General features: G+C 32.6%; 2 protein-coding genes across 2 annotated transcripts; both read right to left on the bottom strand.

Moving 5' to 3' along the window:
- Window positions 1–1,858: 1,858 nt before the first annotated feature.
- On the bottom strand, window positions 1,859–10,301 carry LOC117930259 (probable aldo-keto reductase 1). The gene is made up of 7 exons (XM_034850826.1): window positions 10,026–10,301; window positions 8,162–8,329; window positions 3,755–3,961; window positions 3,434–3,606; window positions 3,044–3,140; window positions 2,726–2,879; window positions 1,859–2,368 (listed from the first exon to the last, which is right to left on the bottom strand). The coding sequence occupies exons 1-7, from the start codon at window positions 10,074–10,076 to the stop codon at window positions 2,190–2,192; spliced, it is 1,029 nt and encodes a 342-aa protein (XP_034706717.1). The 5' UTR covers window positions 10,077–10,301; the 3' UTR covers window positions 1,859–2,189.
- A 6,961-nt stretch (window positions 10,302–17,262) lies between these two features.
- On the bottom strand, window positions 17,263–20,812 carry LOC117931030 (probable aldo-keto reductase 1). The gene is made up of 7 exons (XM_034851875.1): window positions 20,646–20,812; window positions 19,720–19,884; window positions 18,730–18,933; window positions 18,410–18,582; window positions 18,195–18,291; window positions 17,935–18,088; window positions 17,263–17,667 (listed from the first exon to the last, which is right to left on the bottom strand). Exons 1-7 carry the CDS (start codon window positions 20,709–20,711, stop codon window positions 17,471–17,473), a joined length of 1,056 nt encoding a protein of 351 aa, XP_034707766.1. The 5' UTR covers window positions 20,712–20,812; the 3' UTR covers window positions 17,263–17,470.
- Between the last annotated feature and the right edge of the window lie 1,162 nt (window positions 20,813–21,974).

The raw sequence follows: 21,974 nt of genomic DNA, 5'->3' as shown, positions 1-21,974 counted from the left end.
TTTAAAAACTATTTGTAATTCTTCACAAGGTTTTCAACAATAGAAAATGCAGTTTATCTTAACTTCAACCGCAAAGTTAGTTGTGCACATGGATGAAAATTCAAGGAAATTTTGTCAATATTTAGTCGAAAATTTGAAATATTCCTAGCCATAAAAAAGATATTTGAATGGAAAAGTTAATCATGTTGTTGATTTTCAACAATATTTGCTAACATAAAACATATACTAAAGCCGCTTTCTCTTATTTTAATAAAAAGGAAAATTCTAGAAGTTAATATACTTTTTAATACATTCCTACAAAATAAAAAATATCCAAATAAAATTTTAATAATAAAAATAAATTTAATTATATTATATTCAAATATTAAAATACATAAAATATTATCATAGTTTTTTAACAAGACTTTTCTTATTTCTTTTACATATTAATTAAATATAATTTTGAGAAGAAAATTATAAATATTTTGGAAATTTATACATATGTAACAATTTCTTTTGTATCTTTGAATACATCCAAATTAAATAAATATCTATAAATATATTTTGAAGTTCTATATACTATAACTTAATATCACAAAATTATACATGTATTATTATTTTTTTCAACAAAACAACTTCCATACGTGTATTATTGTTTTGAGTTCCCGTCCTATCGATATTTTTTATTCTTGATGTATCATGATATATCTATAAAATTCAACTATTAATATATCTCTAAAACCGATATTTTTATCCTTAGTTGTTCATGCTAATGGAAGCTATTATCCTCTTTTGTAAATCACTCCATTATCACTTTATCAATTATTGAGAATAATCAAATTTCACAAGATAGTAACGCAACGCTAATAAAATATTTGGCTTCTAAACCTAAGTCATATTAATCTAATAGGATCTTAATCCACTATATAGGTGTTTTCCCAAATCCTAATTTAGTTGATATGAGGATCTTAATAACATTGGAATCTTCCATAAAATGGTTTCTTCTTAGATCCATGTCACTTGTGTAGAGTGACTACAAACTTGAGGGAGGGAGGGAGGGAGGGTTTCTAGAATATCACATTTTGAATGGTTAAGTCTATCTTGTTAGAATCTAAACCTAAAACCAAGGGGCTTATATAAAGTCTCTTAGGAGCTTAAGTGACTTTCACTCAATTTGAAGTTGGGTCACTTAATCCAATCTATTGGATTCTAATTAATTAATTAATTAACATCATCTTTGCATCTTTCTCTTGTGTTAAACTTTTTATCCGCTTCCTAGAAAGCATACTATTGGTTAAGCCGTGAACTATATAGCTAGCCTAATAATAGGCATTTCTACCCTTAATTGAGTCCATTCCAATCGTTCCTTAAAGCCCTTTAACTTCAAAATAATGTGTAGTAGAGTTTCTCACCGAGTCATCTTATTTGGAAAAAGGGGTTGAATCCTCTTGATGCAATCTCTTTGCATTAGGTGGCATTGAAACAGTTAATGGTGAGAGTGAAAGCCTTAGCTGCAATGGCATGCTCAACTCCTCATTGTATTCTGTCAAAATCTCAGTTTGTTGAATAAGAGAATGCACCCTTTTATCAAATTGAACTCAGCAATATCATAGATGCTCTTATAGCCTTATAAAAGAATCTTCCTTTGTCAACTTCTCTCCTTCCTCTATCCTCTCTAAATGCTATGACCCTCAAGACATTTTTTACCCTTTAGTTTTCATAGAATCATAGATGATGCCAAATCAGAACTGGTAACATTCTCCAAAACTTGCCAAGCAGTGAGTGACAGAATAAAAATACCCATATCCCTTTAATTATGCTTCTGGTTTCATATCATGAAAAACTAGGTGGTTCCAAAGAGACCCTCCTACTGTCAAAATTGAAAAAGTAAATGGAGGAAACGAAATGGAAGTCTCCACATCTCATCCATAGCATGTTATGCAATCTTTCAGTTACATCATAATCATACTAAAACACACATCCTACGGCATTGTCCATTCCTACATTTCCAATATCTCATGATGTAAACAAACAGAAACTATATCTCTGCTTCAACTGGCTTAAGTACATATGGGTCTAGAATATGTGGACATCTGCTTCAACCACAGATATCTTTATTTCATGTTTCCATACTCTTTCATTTAGCCGATGATGAAATTATGATGGTTTCAGAATCAGATTGCACACCCAGATATCTCAATTCGTTTTCTTCATACCCTTGCTGGTGTATCTGCAAACTGCCATGAGCTGCTAATGAAAAGGTCAGGTGCTCTAGCTCCTGCCACCTCAGTCAGTGGTGCTGCATCAGATATCTCTTCTAAATCTTCCTTTGTGAGATTCAATCTCAAAGAACTGATATTATCATCAAGATTTTTAATCTTAGTGGTCCCTACATGTATATCAAATGAGGATCAATATAAGTATATCTCAACCATAAATCTCAAAAGCACATTTTCCAAAAGAAAAAAAAAATACAAAGCAACTTCTTGTGATTTTAGCAATTTGGTAACTTTCTTGTTGTTTACTTATTTTAGCATAAAAGTGTAGTCCTGATGTACACAGATTTATCTGTGTGGTGGAAAAACTATAGCTGTTTGTTTAATGGAGAATCAACATTCATTTAAAAAAACATAGAAAAAGGATACTGACAATCAAAAGAGACATGAATGATGTTATTGCGAGGACAAGAACAGATGTTAACCATGTTCTTTGTGTGCTAGGTTGAGAGGAAGAACACGTGACTCACCAGGGATAGGTGCCACATCATCCCCTTGATGAAGAACCCAAGCTAGTGCAAGCTGTGCAGGGGTGCATCTGTGCTTTTCAGCCAACATCTCCATTTTAGTGTATATGTTCTTGTTCTTTTCAAAGTTCTCACCTTGAAACCTAGGATTTACTCTCTGATAAGACAAAAGGTTGGTCATCAGTTCGCCATGCTTATTCATACGTAAGACAAAGGTGAATATATTAAAATCATCCAGGTCCATAATAATGCTTTTGACTAGAAACTTAGTGGAACAAAAAATGAGTACACAAAAGGCTGGAAATAGGTCAGATTCCACACCAGGAAACTGTTTGCAGGCGCATTTTCACCAACAACCTTGCCGCCAAAAAACCCACGTCCAAGAGGACTGTATGGAACTATCCCAATTCCAAGTTCTCTACAAAACATACAAAATAAAATTCTCTCATAGTTACAAACATATAAAATTAAGTAAAAAGACAAATTGAGATAACTGCAGACTAAGGATTAAGGTCTCAGTGTGAGGAGAAGTGTATGATATTTTACCAGAAAAATTCGAACATGAAACCAAAATAAGGAATTTGACTTTCAGAAACCTTATCTTTATAAATGGAATTTGGAAGTTACATGAACACTAACATGTAAACAGATAAAAGGCAAGGATGGACCAAGTGAAGAGATAGATTTAGAACTTAGGATGGAATATGAAACCTGCAAAGAGGGACTATTTCTTCCTCAATATCGCGGGTCCAGAGGGACCACTCCATTTGTAAGGCAGTAATGGGATGAACTGCATGAGCCCTCCTTATTGTGTCTGGGCTAGGTTCAGATAACCCAATGTACTTAATTTTCCCTTCTGCAACCAACTTCTTAAGCTCCTCCATCTACATTATTGCAAATATATATTTTTAAGGAACGTGCTAGTGAAATGATTTAAACTTCCAAGTAGAGGAAAAGATCACACCATTACAAAAATGGTTTGGAAAAAGTAAAAATTAAATAAAAATAAAGAAAATATAATACAACACTCACAGTTTCCTCTATTGGTACTGACTTGTCAACCCGGTGTTGATAATAGAGATCAATGTATTCCACATCAAGACGTTTCAGGCTAGCTTCACAACAGGAGCGGACATACTTAGGTGTACCATTCACTGTCATGCCAGTGGCAGGGTCAAAACCAGCAATACCAAATTTGGTGGCCAACTGGATCCTTTCTCTAGGCAACTCCTTTAACACCTTCAAGATCCGATATCCATAAAAATCACAAACAACTTTTACAGAAAAAATCAAAATAATTGATAACAAACCATAGAAAGACAAAAATTAAGGAGGCGTTTGCATGGATTGATCTTTTCTGCATTTTGATAACAGAAATAGAAGTAGTTAACTGACGGTGTACAAGAGTGATTAATACTTGGTTGATATCACTTGCCTAAGCATGATCATTTCCAATCCCTATTTTATGATCCTAGAAGTAAAATTTATTTATTTAATTTGTCACTTCCTGTTTCTGTTCTTGCTCCAAGAAAGCATGCTGGAGAATGGTAATTACGACATGAAACAACTGTGAATTCCACATTTTTTTTATTAGATCTGTGAATTCTATCTCCAAATAGCGAATCATGAAAAAGAGTTCCAAGTTAACCTAAACTCATGCTATACTTCATTTTTTATGGACAATAAACAAATTTAGGCATGCTAAATTATCACAGGATCAAAGAATTGCATCATACACACAAAACCAAAGATTGTATAGAGAATGCTCAAGAAGGACATATTTTCTTTCTTTCAAAAATGCTTTCCATCAGATTGTATAACCACATTTCCGGGCTTCTTTTTCCTGTTTCATAACATCTAGGCTCTAATCATTGTAGAGAGAACTGCATTCAGGAGACAAATCAAGAAAAGACAGAAAACTACACTCAATAGACAAATCAAGAAAAGATAGGATACCACTGTGTTTCAAATGAAGATACTGATTTTTTTTTTTTGGTGGATCAGGAAGAAAGAATGTATATGTAAATAGACAGTAAATAAAAGATAGCACAACCTAGTACAAAGGAAGTACAGAAGGCACACAAAGCCCAATAAAGAGCCACTATCTACAAATTTCACAAGGCCAAACTATTTGCAAAACCTGACCAAAAAAAAAATCATCCATTTCCATTCTGAGAGTGGACTATGAAAATATAGTGCCTGTTTGGAAACTGTTCTTAGAACAGAAAATAGTTTTTAAAATTTCAAAAACAAGGTTGGTAAATTTTAGATTGAAAACAACTTTTTAAAAGTTTGTTCTCAAAACCAGGTGATTTTTTAGAACAAATTTGAGGTATTTTCAGGTGTTTTTTAAAGAGTGTTTTAAGAAACAATTGAAAAAATAGAGAATTGGATGGGAGCTTTTGCATTGTATACAAGTACAAAGTGTCTTGTCAAAAAATAGGCAGAGAAAATTGTTTTTCATAGTTGAGTTTCAAAACAAAATTTTGTCTTTTGGAAAATATTGAGAACTGCTTTTAAGGGCTACTCTCAAAAACTGATTTTTAAGAACTATTTTTGGAAACAATGCCAAACAAGCCTGTAGTTTGAGAAAGATGTGAAGCTCCATACTGTCAAAGGTTCCCCTGTTTCTATATTTCTGAATGGTAGAAAATAAACATAGCAGGGCCATCTTTCAGATTGCTTTTCTCCACTTACCCACAATGCGGTCATGCAATCCAAGTAACACCTCCTTTACTGCAGACACAAAGACCCAACTAACTCCAAACAAGGGAAACATCAAACTTCATAAATGGACAGCTTGATAGCAACAAATCAAAATGTGATAAGCATAGTCCCCCATTTGCTTCTTGCAGAGACAGTCCCAATAATCAATGTCAGACTTCTCTTCTCCTAAGCTGATTAGTTAGAATTTTTCTCCACCCACCCCTGACAGGAAGAAACACCCTTCAAAGTTGCCTCGGGGCTGCAAATCTCTTCTTTAAGGAGGCAAAGGAACTTCAACAACCAAGACCTTGTGGAACGATTTCTCTTAAAAAAGCACCATTCTAAGAAGTTTCCCAAACTAACTCATTCCCAAAGTTGCTGGTATAAGCTCCATTAATGGTACCACAAAGCACAACCTCCATCTCCAATCTTCAACTTGTTTCCCATCTCCTAACATTCCTTCACCTAAACATCTTTGTGAACTGCAAGGTTGAACAAAACTGGGAATTGGTCTTTCAAAGATCACTCCTTATACTACTCGTCTATTGAAAACTTGGTCAAAAGGATATCCCCCAATGAAATGCATGATTTGATGAGAAATGTATGATCTAACATAAAAGAACGATCAACCTTCCTGGTGGTTTGTCAAAGATCCAACCTCTAGGCTTCCCTTATCTCCCTTGAGCACCATTCCTAGGAGCCATCCCAAACTAACGCATTCCCTGAATTGCTAGGACTATAACAACTTAAGAACTGTACCACGAGGCACAACCTCCATCTCACAATCAAAGAAACCCCTTTTGAATCTAGGATCCTAACCCACCCTCAACCTGTTTCCTATCTCCCAACATTCTGCCACTTCAACATTTTTTTTGAACTGTCACATTGAACAAAACTAGGAATTAATCTTTCAAAAATTTCTCCTAATACTATATTAACCCACTCCCTCTTATGTAGATGTTATCCGCTTAGAGTCACGGCCCACACGGTTTAAAAACAAATCCATATAATTAAGAGATACCCATGACTTATAAAGCACTAAGAACTTCTATCTATAATCAATATAGGATATCTTAATAACCCCTCATCCAAACACCGTGTCTTCGTCTAGTTTCATGGGATTGTAGGCAAAACAGATAGACACCCTGGTAGGGCTGGACAAACAGACTCTCATAGTTGGTTGGGATTTGATTCTAATATTATTTGTAACAGCATACTCTATTTCATGTAGATATCATCTACTCTAGGTCAAAGCTTGCATGACTTTAAAATGTGTCCACATAAGTAAGAAAAATTTAAACCTATTAGAAACCTATCTCCCTAGTTGAAGTAGGATATCACACCTGCCTTTTTCAAAATTTGGTTAAAAGGTCATCCTAAAAAAAAATGCACAATTTGACATAAAAAAAAAAAAAAAAAAACCCTTAAACACTACTTGTTTATTTAAAACTTGGTCAAAACGCCATCTTCTAAAGAAATATGAGATCTAACATAAAAGACCCCTCAACCTTGTCAATGGTTTTTCAAAGACCCAATCCTTATGCCTCCCTAATTGCCCTTGAATGCCAAACCTCCTCCTTTTCCCCATGTTTTCCCATGAATTTTCGATGCAAACTCTCTCTTTATCTCCCTCTCCATCTCCTCCTCTCCCTCTTCACATAAAATAGCCACATCCACTTTCCCAACAAAAGCTTTATTGACCACCGAGGGTGTCCTAATACCCAAACCACCTCTATATATCTAACAAATGTGAGTTGTCCTTTCATTTGAAGCAACTCCCCCCAAAGGAAATCTCTCCCAAATCTTTTCAAGTCTATTTGCACCTTCATTTGGATAAAAAAGAACAGCATTAACTAGATCAAGAGACTAGATAGAGTATTCCAAAAGAGTAACTCTACCTAACTTAGAGAAATATCAACACTCTTGAAGGCTTGGGAAAGCCTCTTCTTAAACCTACCCTCCACAGGGTCCCATACAGGTAAGGACTTGAAAAACCCTCCCAAAGGCAGGCCTAGATAATTAGTAGATAGGACCCTACTCTACAACCCAGCCTAAGTGCCAACTGCTCCACATTCTCCATCTTCCCATTAGAGCAGTCTCACTTTTATCCAAATTAATCCTGAGCCCAAAACTGCTGTAAAGACCAACAAAGTCTATCTCTGGATAAACATTGCTCACAGTTGGCCATATATAAAGTGGTATCCTTCTTTAAATTTTGGAGTTAGCTTTGCTGATTCATGTTATATTAGACAAATAGTTAAATAACATACCTAACTGACATCAACCATAATGACACACCATGGCATAAATAAAATCATCCTCCTCTCCCTGACGTGTCTTTGGTTGAAACAAATGGAGCCTAAATATTATGATCAATATCATATTTGACTTTCTTTCCCCTAAACAGAGCTTCTAAAGATATAAAAAACAGTTTATATTCAATCCAGGCTTTATCCAGAGGTAGATTAGCCAATTTAAGCAGTATTCATTCTATAACCCAATAAAATAATCATAAATTAGACCCAACTATGTAATTTCTAAAAATTTACTTACTAATGCAGCAAAGACCTGAAAACCAATATTCAGCACAACTTAACGGAATCAGAAATTCATTCCAGATTAGGACATATATATAAATAAATAAATAAATACATAAATAAATTCTTCAGGTTTTCATAGTTAGCCCAAAGATATTAGTGGCATTTTGAAGGAACCGTGAGAAATTGCAGTTACCTCCCCGATCAAGACTTCATTAGTAAAGGGTCCATAAACATCTGCTGTATCAAAGAACGTGATTCCTTTACTGAATGCATGCTTGATAATTGCAATGCCGATATCGTCAGGGACAGGATTGTTGTAGACTCCAGACAGTCCCATACAACCAAATCCCAGCTTTGAGACCTATAAGACAATAGATCTTACATTTAAATGAATAAGAAATAAAAACCTCTCCATTTATTGGGTAAGATTAATATAAACATATATTCTTCCATGATCTCTCAATGAATATCGACAGGGGGTTAATTGCAATGTCAATGACCATATGAAGTTTTTCAGTTTTCTTAAGATTTATACTGCTTCTCAGCATTAATTTGGCTTCTCTAGTTCAGCTTTAGCGGACATTCTTGATGGAGACCAAAAATATACAACCGTTTAAGTAACAAGGATTGTGATTCAATCTAAATTGGTACAACCTACTTATTTATGATCAAAATCACAAGTTTCAGCAACAGGAATGACCTTATCATTATTTAAAAATTACTAAAGGAAAGTTAACTGGTTCCTTAACTGAATAAAGCATTGATATTAAGTCATGGATTATGCTAATGGGCAAGGTATAACCTGGCACACATTGCTAGAGGTTGGTGTAACAGTTTCCTTCTTCATATTAGTTGTTACTGTCTGTGTTTTCTTCAAAACCCCTGAAAGCATTGTACTTGTGTCCATGCATAGCCCGACATAAGAGTACTGCCCTTAATAGTATTTAACTTCCTATATTACCATCCCACAATACCTCGGTTGAAATTGTAGCTTGATTACAAGCTTCAACCAACTTTATCTCACAACAAGAACAGGAGAAGATCTTTGTGAGTTCTCTCAGTCTACAGTTTTCGGAATCTAAAAGATTGTAGCTTGCCCAAAATTTCTTTAAATGTAGGACCATAACCATGCATCAATGCAGGAAAGAACATCAACGAGTACTGAGCTTCTCAAATATGGTCATGAAGGTTAGATCCCAAGCATAGGGCTCATATTGGTAGCACACAAGCATGATGAAATACCATGGTCCAAAACCATGTTTCTGAGAAAATAATACATAATATTGAAGTTAACTGTTAGTACAATCAGCCTCTAATACTGGGTTAAAATCCATGTTTGATTACAAGTTGCAAATCACAAGAAGAAGAGAAGATCCCTTTGAATTCTATCAGAGTGCAGTTTTTGGAATCTAGAAGATTCTGGATTGTTCAAAATTTCTTCAAATTTAGGATCATAAGAATCAATACAAGAAGGAAAATAAAATGGCGCTTACAGTCTTAGATTCTCAGAAAGTATGGCCATAAGGATTGGATCTCAAGTATTGGATTCATATTGGTAAAATAAAAATGTGATTATGTATTAGTATTGGTATTGATATTGCAATTCATTGTGGTAACCTACTTTGAGGTATTGGTATTGGTGCTCATCGCCTAAACCGACATTAGGGCAAAATCATTCATACATACATAGGTACATATACAGACACATGATACTGCATACAGCCAAACATAGAGAAGACAAAAAAAGGCTTAATAACACAGCCGTATGAATACATGCAATGTACAAATCAGCCCATTGCCGTTTTCTTACACACATACATGATAATGCCCAACTTACATCTCCTCACACCTGGCTACTTTTAGTTACCACTACCTGATTCTAATAAGATGGATGATCAAGGAATTCATATGGATTGCACCTCAAAATAGTGAATTTCCTAGTTTTATACACTTGAATATGAACAAATTTCAAGTACTTGGAATATTATTATCATAAAGAATAAATAAACTAAGGAACAAAATTTAGATGTTTTTGATGGAAATGAAATGGGTTTTACCTCTAGTCCTTGATTTCCCAGTTTCACCCTCGGAATTTGAATCTCACCCATATTTGCCTTCCTTGGAATTCAGGCAGAGACTTGCTTTCTGAGTGTCGAGAGGTGTTAGCAGAGCAACAAATTTATAGAGAATGTGGGGCGATTCGCTTATTTTCAGTGGTCCTTCACTTCAGTATTGTCCACACACACGAAGCAGCCTTCTTTGACGAGTAGAACCATCCGACGAAAGCAGTGATCTCAGCTTTGGGATGAAATTCTAAGCAATCCAATTGCCAACAAAATCAAGGCGAGACAGCATAATATCATAATCCTTTCGAATTATGAGAAATGTTAAACTTCACCCCCTCTAATCTCTCTTTCATCTGTCTAATATTTTTCTTTCAAATAAAAATAATTTAAGAAAGGTTAAAATTATCTGCACCTCTCCCATCTTCACACACCCGACACCGGAATTTAATAAAATACCAATTTTCTGAAAAGAAATATTTATTAAAATATCATAGTATCAAGGTGCTACTGTAGGTATTCTTAACAAATAATCCCGCTTTGCCAGCAGATTCGCTTTGATTTTCAAAAAAGTCATGATATGTGAAATTAATTATTATATATTTTTTTTTTAGTCATGAAAATCTAAATTATTGATGGATTTTATTTTATTTTTTTAATTTGTGGGACTCCCTTCTACATGTCCGTCCATGTGTCACTCCCCTCAGTACCGCCTGGATAACTACCACAGTGTCTGGATCCTTCCATCCGGACCACATAGACATACGACAAATGGTATTAGACTTCCTAAGTGGGCAACATCTTCTAGCCAGCCTTCAAGTTCATCTTTGCTACGTATAATCATTTCCATCTAATATGGGAGAGGCTAATAGGATCTCCTTCAATCCTTACGTCCATGTCAATGGATTATCACACACTACTCCATACCTCGGGCAAGTTGAAACGACGGGCAACTACATCATGACACAACTTCTAACGACACCTGTCAGTCGTCCTAAACTATAATGATTGCTCTGCCATCATTATAGAAGGTCAAAGTGCCTATTCAGCACTACAATGACTTTCTCGTGAGTATTATAAAAAGTCCTCCTCAAGCATAAACTAGGTACACGCGCTTAAATTGACCTATTCATTATTTTTTTTAAAGGGTTTGATCTATCTGTATCTGACTTAAGTTTCGGAATGACGTGCTTGAACCATCTGTTCGGACATTCTTGATGCAGGAAAAAAGCTCATCCAATCTCTTGTTCTTGGGTAGAAACTCTGAGTGGCACAACATAAGGAGGATCTAACTTAGTTAACCTCATACCAACAAAATTTTTCATTATTTGAAACCCTTAAATAAATATTACCATTTACTTTCATATTTATTTTTATAATGATATTATCATGAAAATAATAAAAATTACATGATGCAAATAATATAAATATATAACTTTACAAGAATGAAAATAATATAAATTTCATAATTTAATCATTTTTAAAATAATAAAATATATAGCTTTTTTAAGGCATCAATTAGAAGTTATCTTTTAAAGAGATAACTTCTATTTAAGTATCAAAGTTGTCTTATTTTTTTTTTTTTAAAAAAAAAATAACTTTAAAATTCAATTAAAATTATTTCTCAATTGGACTCCTTTCAATTGCTATAAATTTTAAAATAATTTTGAATTACTATATTTTAAAGATATGTTTTTAAAAATTATTATAGTTTTTTCAAAATCCCCTTGGCCTTCCACTCTTTTTCATTTTCTTTTTTTTCTCTTTTTTTTTTTTATGAAATTTTTTCTTACCTTTATTATCATTTATATATACATAACTAAACTGTTGCCCCCACATTGGGTTGTACCCAAGTCCTACTTCCTTATACAGTGTCTCATATTTTGTACCCTAGTTGATTGTTTTAAAATTGAAGTGTTTTTAACACACATTTTAGTTTAATGTTAATTACATGATTAATTTATCCATTTTGAAACATGTAAGTGTTGTTGAAAGCTAAAAAATGACATTTGAACAATTTTTATTTTTATTTTTTGCTTTCAAATAGGGCAATATAAGTAATCTCATGACTTTATACACAAATCTCATTTGGATATACCCTAGATTATTTTTATTTTTAAAAAAAAGGTGTTTTTAAGTCATTTTAAGCTAAGTTAATTATATGATTAATTTATCAATTTTGAAATATTTAAGTGTTGTTGGAAGCCAAAAAAATGTGAATTGTGAACATTTTTTTTTTTAAATTTCACTCTCGTATTGTCTCATTCTACTTCTCACAATTGTGCTTCCAATTTGTTCAATTCTGCTCTCAAATAAGGAAATACAAGTAGCTGAATGTTTTAAAAAGACAAGGTGTTTTTAACTTGTTTTTTTAGCTTAAAGTTAATTATACGATTAAATTATCAATTTTGAAACATATAAGTGTTGTTGGAAGATGCAAAATGTGAATTTTGAACAATTTTTTTTTTTTGCTCTCATAATATTAGCTCATGGGTTCTCCTATATATATATATTTCGAAACAAAAAAATAAGGTTAAGTACACTAACTTTTTAAATCAAGTAAATTTTTAGGTTTATTATTAAAATAATAATAAAAAAAAGCTCAAGTAGGCTTAGAAAAGATTCTAATGTCATGAAGATATGGATCCTTAATGCCTCAAGATGTCTAAGAATCAATGTAAAATGAATTTAACAGGTGCACTTAGGATAAAATTCTTTTTATCTACTTATGAATATAAGTCATTCATACCTTGTTAGCTTAAAAGTGATTTTAAGTTCTTAAAAATGGGTGAATATGCATTTTACCTTAAAACTTTATGGTTAATTCGTTCAAAAATGTCTTATAAAGGCTTTTAAATAAAATGCTTAAGTTATTGGAAGATTAAACCTAAAATTGAAATGTTTTTAGGTTGATTTTTGCTTAACAGATCAAGGGTGTCATGAACTGGTTGAATCAAATGGGGAACCAGTTAGACTTTCGCGATTGAGGATTGGTCAAATTTACTCAAAAATCCTTTCTCTCCTCTTGTAGATGGTGTCTAGCCAATCAGGTGTAGTTGAGGCTTTGTCGAATTTTGAAAACACCAACGATCATCTGCAAAGTATTAAATGTCCCAATGCCTACCCAATTGGTCCAACTAAAGCTTAACCGGTCAAGGGTCTTTCACTCAAATTTGAGTGCTCGGACTGTTTTTCTATATATTGGAGAACTCTCTTGTATTTATCGAAAAAAGAGCACCTACATTAAATTATTTACTATTCATTTTCTTTCGTTAAAAGCTCTTTATTCAAGCGCATTAACTTTTTCGAGTTCCCACTTCTGACTCTAATAATATGTAAATGATGTGCTTTTGGAATCATGTGGAAGGGCTCATGATAATATATACTAATAGTAGCATAGAAAAGAACATTAACTAGTATGTGAAAGGAATGCAAATACTAGATAAATAATAATACCTAAGTGCATTAACTATGATTAAAGTGGTACCATTTGATCATTAAACTTTCATTATAACTCCATCATTGGGTTTGTTTACTTCTCTACATTTTATGATTAAGTAAACAACCTGTTATTTGGATGTCCTATATATTAAAATAAGAGTAGGGATAAAAGAATATACTCATGAAAATCACATTCTATTGGAAAGAAATTTTAATAATCTTATTAAATTATTTAGAGAGGGCAAAGATGAAAATATCGACAATTACGGATATATCGGTATTTCGATTTTACGGATATATCGGAGATATATCGATGAATATTTTGGAAAAAAAATATCGATAGACCAAAAATTGATCAAAATTCATGAAAATGTAATAAAAACCTTATAAAAATATAATTAGGAATATAATAGAAAATTTAAAGTTGTTTTGTTGAAAATTTTGATATATGTGTGATATGATTTATCATATTTGATAATAATATCGTATACATCGATAAAAATTATGAATTTTATAAATGTATATTTATTATTAAATTACATAAAATATTATTTCATAATAATATTGTGATATTTGATTATAATATGTCTAATTTAAAAATATATTTAATATTAAAATTATGATTCATTTAATTCAACTGTATTAAATGATATAAAATAAATTGTGATATATATATTTAATATTTAATTAATCTATTAATGATATTAAAAACACTATAAAGAAAATTATCATAATAATTTTTACATTTTTGGTAATCAATTAAATAATTTTTTTATTTAATTATAAAATCATTATAATTAATTTGTTCTCTAAATTATTCTTTTAATATTTTGTGTATATGATGACTTTGAATATAAATATGTTTGGTGCAATATAATAAACAAGGAGGATACTTGCGCCAGTGGTAGGCTAAGCAGTGGATAAGTGTTTTGTTTGGGGTTCAAGGTAAGCGTTTTCACTGTGGCATTGTAGTGCTTTTTACTGTAGCGGTGTTGACCTGCATTGACTACCCGAAATATTAGGAAAAATCGACAATTTGAGCAAATTTTCCCGAAATTTCGCCTTTCGCTTAGACGATATTTCTCCATTTAATATCGTTTCCATATGTCCCGATATGCATTATATCGTCGATATTTAGCGAAATTTTCATCAGTGAGAGAGGGTAAATAGGTAGTCCCCAAATGAATTCTTTATTATCAATTTTCGATTTGTCTTTTTATATATCAACTAATTAAATCAAATAGAGAAGAGTAATGTGAGGCATAGGATAGATGAATAGAAGCGTATATAGCCTTTTATCCACTAGGAGGGGTGAAAAACGTTGGTATTTAATTATGAAGAATTTCCTAATTTTAAAATATTTAATTTTTCTTTTTGTTTTTATATAATTAGACATCAATTTTAGAGATAAACTTTTAATTTGAAAACTTTCCAAAACAATTTTGAAATTTAAAATATAGTGAATATTGAAGTAGGAAAACAAAAAAACTTTTGAATGTTGGAATGCTTAATTGGAGTGTTTAAATGCCCAAAAGGGTGTTTGAATGACACCCCTTTGTCTCTCTCAATTTTGTAATTTTCATGCATTTCTTCATCTTTCTTTTGAAGTTTTATCCATCCATAGATACATGTTTACCTTGAAATTAAAGATTTTGAAGTTGGTTGAAGAAGAGTGTAAATCATTTTGAGACCGATTTAAAACAAAAAAGATAGTCACATGTAATAAGTAATGAAGCAAAATTACCAATTAAATAAAATATATCAATGATACTTCAATATTTTGATCTCTCTAGCTTATTCCCATGGTATTTAAATCTATCTCTAATAACATTTATTAGTACTCTTTTGAACTAAATGCATCATTTCTTCTTTTGATTTTAAAATAAAATACAAATTTCATTCAACTAATTAAAAAACTTATATCCCCTCGGGTTATTCAAAGGATAAAGTAATGTTTAAAGGTACGTAGAGGATAATATAATCATTTTTGTAAGAAAACAAATTTTATGAATCCATTATCAACCTTAATCAATTTTCTTTTAGTTTCAGAGGGCGGAGAACTTTCCTAAACGTTCCTTTAAGTGGAAATTCTTTGAGATGATAGATACGTTATTTGATTTTTCAGCAACATCAACCCATTCCTCTCACCCAGAAACCCTAGCTTATCCTCAGTAATGAAACACAGTCACCTTATATTCAATGAAAGAACAGTCGGTAGTAAAGCTCAAGTCACAGGTCTTAAGCTTCGCAAAAACCCCTAGCCATTCTAAACTTCCCTCTCCCTCCCACCACCGCCAGCTCCCTGTAAATCTCCGTTACGGGGTTCTGCGAAAACACACCGAAAGAGCTTCCATTAAACTTACCAGTTGTGAAACTGAAGTCCAAGAACATCACCAGTAACTGTGTCCCTAGAGGCGAAAGTGTAGATGCCGCGCGCATGACCAATGACCTTGGGGGTTGTGAAATCCTTTCCTTTTTCTGTGATTTGACGCCCAGCCCATTAATGGAACCGAAGCCTTACTCTAGGGAATAAGGGTACACTGTTAGATTGAACTAGATTAGGACCATGGTTGATTGCATATTCATTGCCAGGTCTAGATCTAATTGGTCAAGTAATTAAATTAGGCTACCTATGATTTGTAATACCCAAATGTTAAAATTTTTCTTGGTTTATGAGTTGCCATCGGACGAGGGAGGGCACAAACTTGTAGTCATAGTGTTCAAATTTCTTCATTATTTTATTTTATTTTTTAAAAAAAAAATGATTTCTCATATTTGATTTCACTAAGGAAAATACAAATATATATATTTTAAAATTATTTAATCTTTATACAATGGAGAAAAATTATTGACTTCAATTTTTTTATTTTTTTATTTATTCTCCTTCACTTTTTTTTTTCCCTCTAGTTTTCCTCTCTTTTCTTTTCCTCATATTTTCCCTCAAACTAGTTCCAAAAATCCATGAACATGCATATAGGAAGATGGAGACACATGCATTCTCATTAAGTTTATTGTAAGTACAATTATCATCACCACTATCAATGTAAAATTCATTAGATCCTAACCCATGATATATATATAAGATGAATAAGTAAATGTAAGCTACAACTTTGTAGACAAGTGGAAGATCAATCCTAGACAAAGGCATCAAAATAGTTTACATCTTTGAGGACATTTACCTTCTTTCTTGTTTCATATTATTCTATAGTCTTTTTCTAAAATACTAAAGAGTTTTTATAAGATTAGCTACAAAAGGGTTAGGCAGCTTTGGATCTGTTTGGAAACTAATTTCAAAAATAGTTTTCTTCTCTAGAACAAAAAATAGAAAAATACGTTTGACAACTAGAAAATTATTTTTTGTTTTTTGTTTTTAAAAACATAAAATATAATGTTTTTTTTTACGGATGTTTTAAAAAAATAATTATACAAGCATGTGAAAAATATTAAAAATTGGTTAAAAATATTTCAGATTCTTAAACAAACTTTTATACTACAAAATAGGCCTTTATGTCTTCATTAGCCTAGACGCCACATGTAGTGCCTAGTCATGAACTTGAGATGACATAACTCTCTCCTCAGTCATTTGAAAAAATTCCCAATGCCAGAAAATACCTGCTCTTGCTAACTTTGAAGAAAGTTCCATTGAAGGGTTTTGTTTTAGAGGTGTTTCTCCCCAAATAACAATTCATTAAACTTAAAAAGAGATGGATTACTTATCAGCTACAAGAACCAAAGATCAGTAGATCCCTACTCGGATACATAAAAGAATCGAAAGGCTCTTTTCCCCCCATCTTATTCATGAAATGTTATGCATTAATCCTTAGGTTAATGAGCATGAAAGCATGAAAAATATGCTTTGATACACTAAAATCAACAACATTAATGCTATTCTAAGAAACATAAGTTATGTCTTCAGTTCAACTGGGACATATTAATGGAGAATATAGTTTCATAATAGTCCCAGAATATGAATATGTCTGCAAATTATCCTACCGCACTCACAGATTTGAACTCTTGGTCTCCCTTGCGGGTGTATTTGCAAACCGCCACGAGCAGAGAATCAAATTATCAGCTACTCTAGCTCCTGCCACCTCTTCTGGTGTCACTGCAGCAGAAATCTCTTCTAATTCTTCTTGTGTGAACTTTAATCTCAAGGAACTGATATTGTTATCAATATTTTTAATCTTGGTCGTTCCTACATGCATATGAAGTAAAGATCAATGTTATGCACTGTAATTTTCAACTACAAATATTCAGCAATAACTACATACAATATAACAAAGCAAATTTCTAGTTGAAATTTAGCAATTTAAGAAGAATGGGAACATGGGGTCTGGTTTGTTCTATCACATGTATTTCATCAAGGGCCAATCCCAATCTGTAACTACTAAATCAATTAGCAGCAAACACATATGATGATGGTAAATATTATGCCATGTAAGACTGGAAATTTTTTACGCACCGGGTATAGGCACCACATAATCCCCTTGATGAAAAAGCCAAGCAAGGGCAAGTTGTGCAGGAGTGCATCTGTGCTTTTCAGCCAACATCTCTATTTTAGCATAGAGGAGCTTGTTCTTTTCAAAATTCTCACCTTGAAACCTAGGATTTGATCTCTGATGACAAAACAAAAGGTTTCTCGTTAGATCAACGTGATTATTCATGTAAGAAGAAAAGGGGAAGGTATCAAAATCACTAGGCCAAACATATTCCATCCCATACCAGAAAACTGTTTGCAGGCAAATTTTCCCCTGCAGCCTTGCCACCAAAAAACCCGCGGCCGAGAGGACTGTATGGAACTATCCCAATTCCAAGTTCCCTATAAAAATATATCCCAAGTGTAACCGAGTCCTCCATTAAGGATTAAGGATCTAATGCAAGAACTATAGAATGTTTTATGATAGAAAATCAATCGTTAAGGATAGGAAATATGAAACCTGCAAAGTGGGAGAATTTCTTCTTCAATTTCTCGAGTCCAAAGGGACCACTCCATTTCTATGGCAGTAATGGGATGAACTGCATGAGCCCTCCTTATTGTGTCTGAGCTAGCTTCACATAGCCCGATGTACTTAATCTTTCCCTCTTCAACCAACTTCTTAAGCTCCCCCATCTACCTTAATTTCAAAAAATATTTTCTTAAAGAAGGTATTAGTAAAATAATTTGAACTTCAATCAGCAAAAGGATAACTCCATTATGGAAACAGATTTGAAGAAAATTAAAGAAAAGATTAGAAGGACGAAAATTGTAACACTTAACAGTTTCCTCGATAGGTATTGAAGTGTCAATTCGGTGTTGATAGTAGAGATCAATGTAACCCACATCGAGATGTTTAAGAGTAGCCTCACAACAGGAGCGGACATACTCAGGGGTACCATTCACTACCATATGAGTAGGTTCAGCTCTAACAAGACCAAATTTGGTGGCTAACTGGATCTTTTCTCGAGGTAGCTCCTTCAATACCTGTAACATTTTATTTTGGCACTCAAAATAATTGACAAGAAAACCAAAACAAAGTTGAATTACTTGCTTAAGCATTATAATTTTCATTCCCTAACCATCAGATTCTCAAGCAGCATTCCGAACTTTTTTCCCTATTCCATTACATATTGGCTCTGTTCATTATAGAGAACTACATTCAGGAGATGATTCAAGAAACAATCAAGACACCATTGTGCTTGCAGACACAGATGTTGATCATCAATGCTGATAATGAGTAACGTATGATATAATTATCAAAAATAAAAGAGAGTGATGCCCTACTCTAAATTTGGTGCCTAGCTTTTCCTTTCCATCTCATATTACATACATTGATAACATAATAGATTGACATCAAAATCATAATCATAATCATTATCATACAAGCCAGTTCCAATGGCATTATCCGCCTTTATGAGGTTTTTCTTCAGCACTCAATCAAAAGCAACCTAAGTTATATAACCAACAGAGCATCCAGTGGTAAAATACCAGACAGTTAACATTCATTTCAGGCCTCATCTAGACGTAGATGAACCAATTTGAACAACATCCCTTTCTAGAACCCAGTAGAATAATCATAAATTAGATCCTATTTACAATTTCTGCAAATTGTTAAATCCTATACTCCTAATTCTTGCCTGACTTATGCAACCAAAGAGCCCAACACTAATGTTCATTACAACATAACCAAATCAGAAAATCCCTTTTAGGCTACCCATAAATTAAATTGAATTAGACAGTCCTTGATGAAACCAAGTGAAAATGCAGTACCTTTCCAACCAAAAGCTCAGCATTTGGTCCGTAAAAGTCTGATGTATCAAGAAATGTGATTCCTTTGCTGAATGCATACTTGATGATTGAAACAGCGAGTTCTTCAGAGACAGGGTTGTCGTAGACTCCAAACAATCCTGCACAACCAAATCCCAGCTTCGAGACCTGTAACACAAAAGATACTAGAATGAGTCAGTACAATGTCTACAACAATTTGGGCCCTTTTGGACAAATCCTTCCTGCATTGAGTTTCTTCTCTATTTCCGGCTTAAGTGGGGGCTTGCAATTCGACAAAGTTACTTGTATTCTACTCATTTATTATCAAATCAATCGGTTTCAGCAGGAACCATGTCTTCATTCACAACTTACTACCAACCAACCTGCAAAACCTGACTTGTTCTCATAATAAGAGCATATTTTTGTGATTCCCGTCAGATTCTACAAATATCAGAATCTATAGAAGTTTTGTTTAAAGTTTCTCTCCGAATTCCGGATGCTCAACATCAGTACAGAAAAGAAATCAACCCATAGATAACCAGTTGAAAAATGGCCATAAATAAATCAAATATCTCGAGAACCATTGGACTTGTATACATGACAAATGCACAGACACACTTAAATTACAACCCTCACATCCTAATAGCTACTTATCTAAGATGAATCATGGAGAATGCATCAGAGCTTCTTTGAATCCTTTTTTGAGAAAGTATTTGGAAGACTTGGCTCCTTTTAGTGACTACTAGCTGATGCTGATCAAATGAATATACAATGGAGGAAATGAAATGGGTTGCACCTCAAGTCTGTGATTTCCCCAGTTTTAAGGATATGGAACTTTCAGTATGAAGAATTCTAAAAATCAACAAACAAAACCTAGATGATGTAAATGAAATGAGCAGAGGTACTGAAGGAATGAAAATGGGGTGTACCTCTAGTCCCTGGTTTCCTAGTTTGACTCGTGGAACTTGAATCTGAACCATATGCTCCTCACCCATTTTTGTCTTCCTTAACCTTACCTCAGGATTCAGAAGGGACTTCTCTGTGTAGAGAGGCTAGTACAGCAACTAGATTATATAGAACATCAGTGGCATCTGCTCCTCTGTAGTGGAGTTTCACTGAAGAGCAGCATAGGCTACTTCAAATTAAAAATGACCCACGAGTCTTGTTTTCTTCTATATTATATTCTCTCCACCGCCTTATATATGCACTGTATACACACTTCTATATATTATTTGACATTCAAAAAATAAAAAAAATAAAAAAATTAATTAATTCTCACTGATATTTGGGTCGTTTCGACATTTGAGCCACGTGCCTAAAGCTTATGCATTCTATTAATAATTATATTTTTAAACCGTTGGATGCATCACTGAATTAGAGCAGCTGACACAACGATTTAAAAAAAAAAAATTAGATATGTGACAAAATTTTAAAAATACTTTAAAAAATCTGAAAAACCATTTGTAATATTGGAAAATCACTTATCACTTAAAGTATTTCTTATAGAAAAACACTTGATAAATGATTCTTATAAAAATATTTCTTGAAAAAACACTTCAACTAAAAACACTTTGAGTAAAAATATTGTCAAACATACTCTAATTTTTTTTTTTCGTATCTTTTTAGAGAAAATCTTATCTTAATAGCTTCTCATTAATCACATACTATTGGTCTATCATATTAGTCATCGAGCTATATGTGGGTGACATTCGATAATTCTTGTGTAAACTCTTTGTTTTTTAAATAATAGGATTGTGCTATACTTGTATGGTTTGAAACCGCATGAGTTTGACCATGTTTTCAATAGAAGTATTTTATTTGAAAATATTTTTAAGAGAATCACCTATTAATGTTTCTTTAGAAAATGTTATAACCGATTTTTCATATATTTTAAAAGTGTTTTCTAAAATTTTCCAAACAATTAATCTTTTTTCAACATTGCTTTTTAAGTAAAAATTGTTTTCTAAAATCACTGTCAAATGATCAGGTGATTAGGTTTTGAGAACATATATACTTCTTTTTATCTCAATGATTAAATATAATATAAAAGTTTAAAATTACAAATAATTACTACTAATGCTTGAAATTTTGTTTTAGATTGATGTGTTTGCATTTAATTACCTTTAATAAGTTTAATTTAGATATAAAAAAAAAACAAAATTGATAAAGAAATATATAAAGCTAAAAAATGATAGATATTCTTTCAATAATTATAAATGTAATAAAAACAATATTTTAAATTGAAATAAATTATGTCT

Source organism: Vitis riparia, chromosome 14, assembly GCF_004353265.1.
Source record: "Vitis riparia cultivar Riparia Gloire de Montpellier isolate 1030 chromosome 14, EGFV_Vit.rip_1.0, whole genome shotgun sequence".
NCBI lineage: Eukaryota > Viridiplantae > Streptophyta > Magnoliopsida > Vitales > Vitaceae > Vitis > Vitis riparia.
The sequence above is the reverse complement of the archived record's forward strand: the minus strand, read 5'-3'. Positions and strand labels throughout refer to the sequence as shown.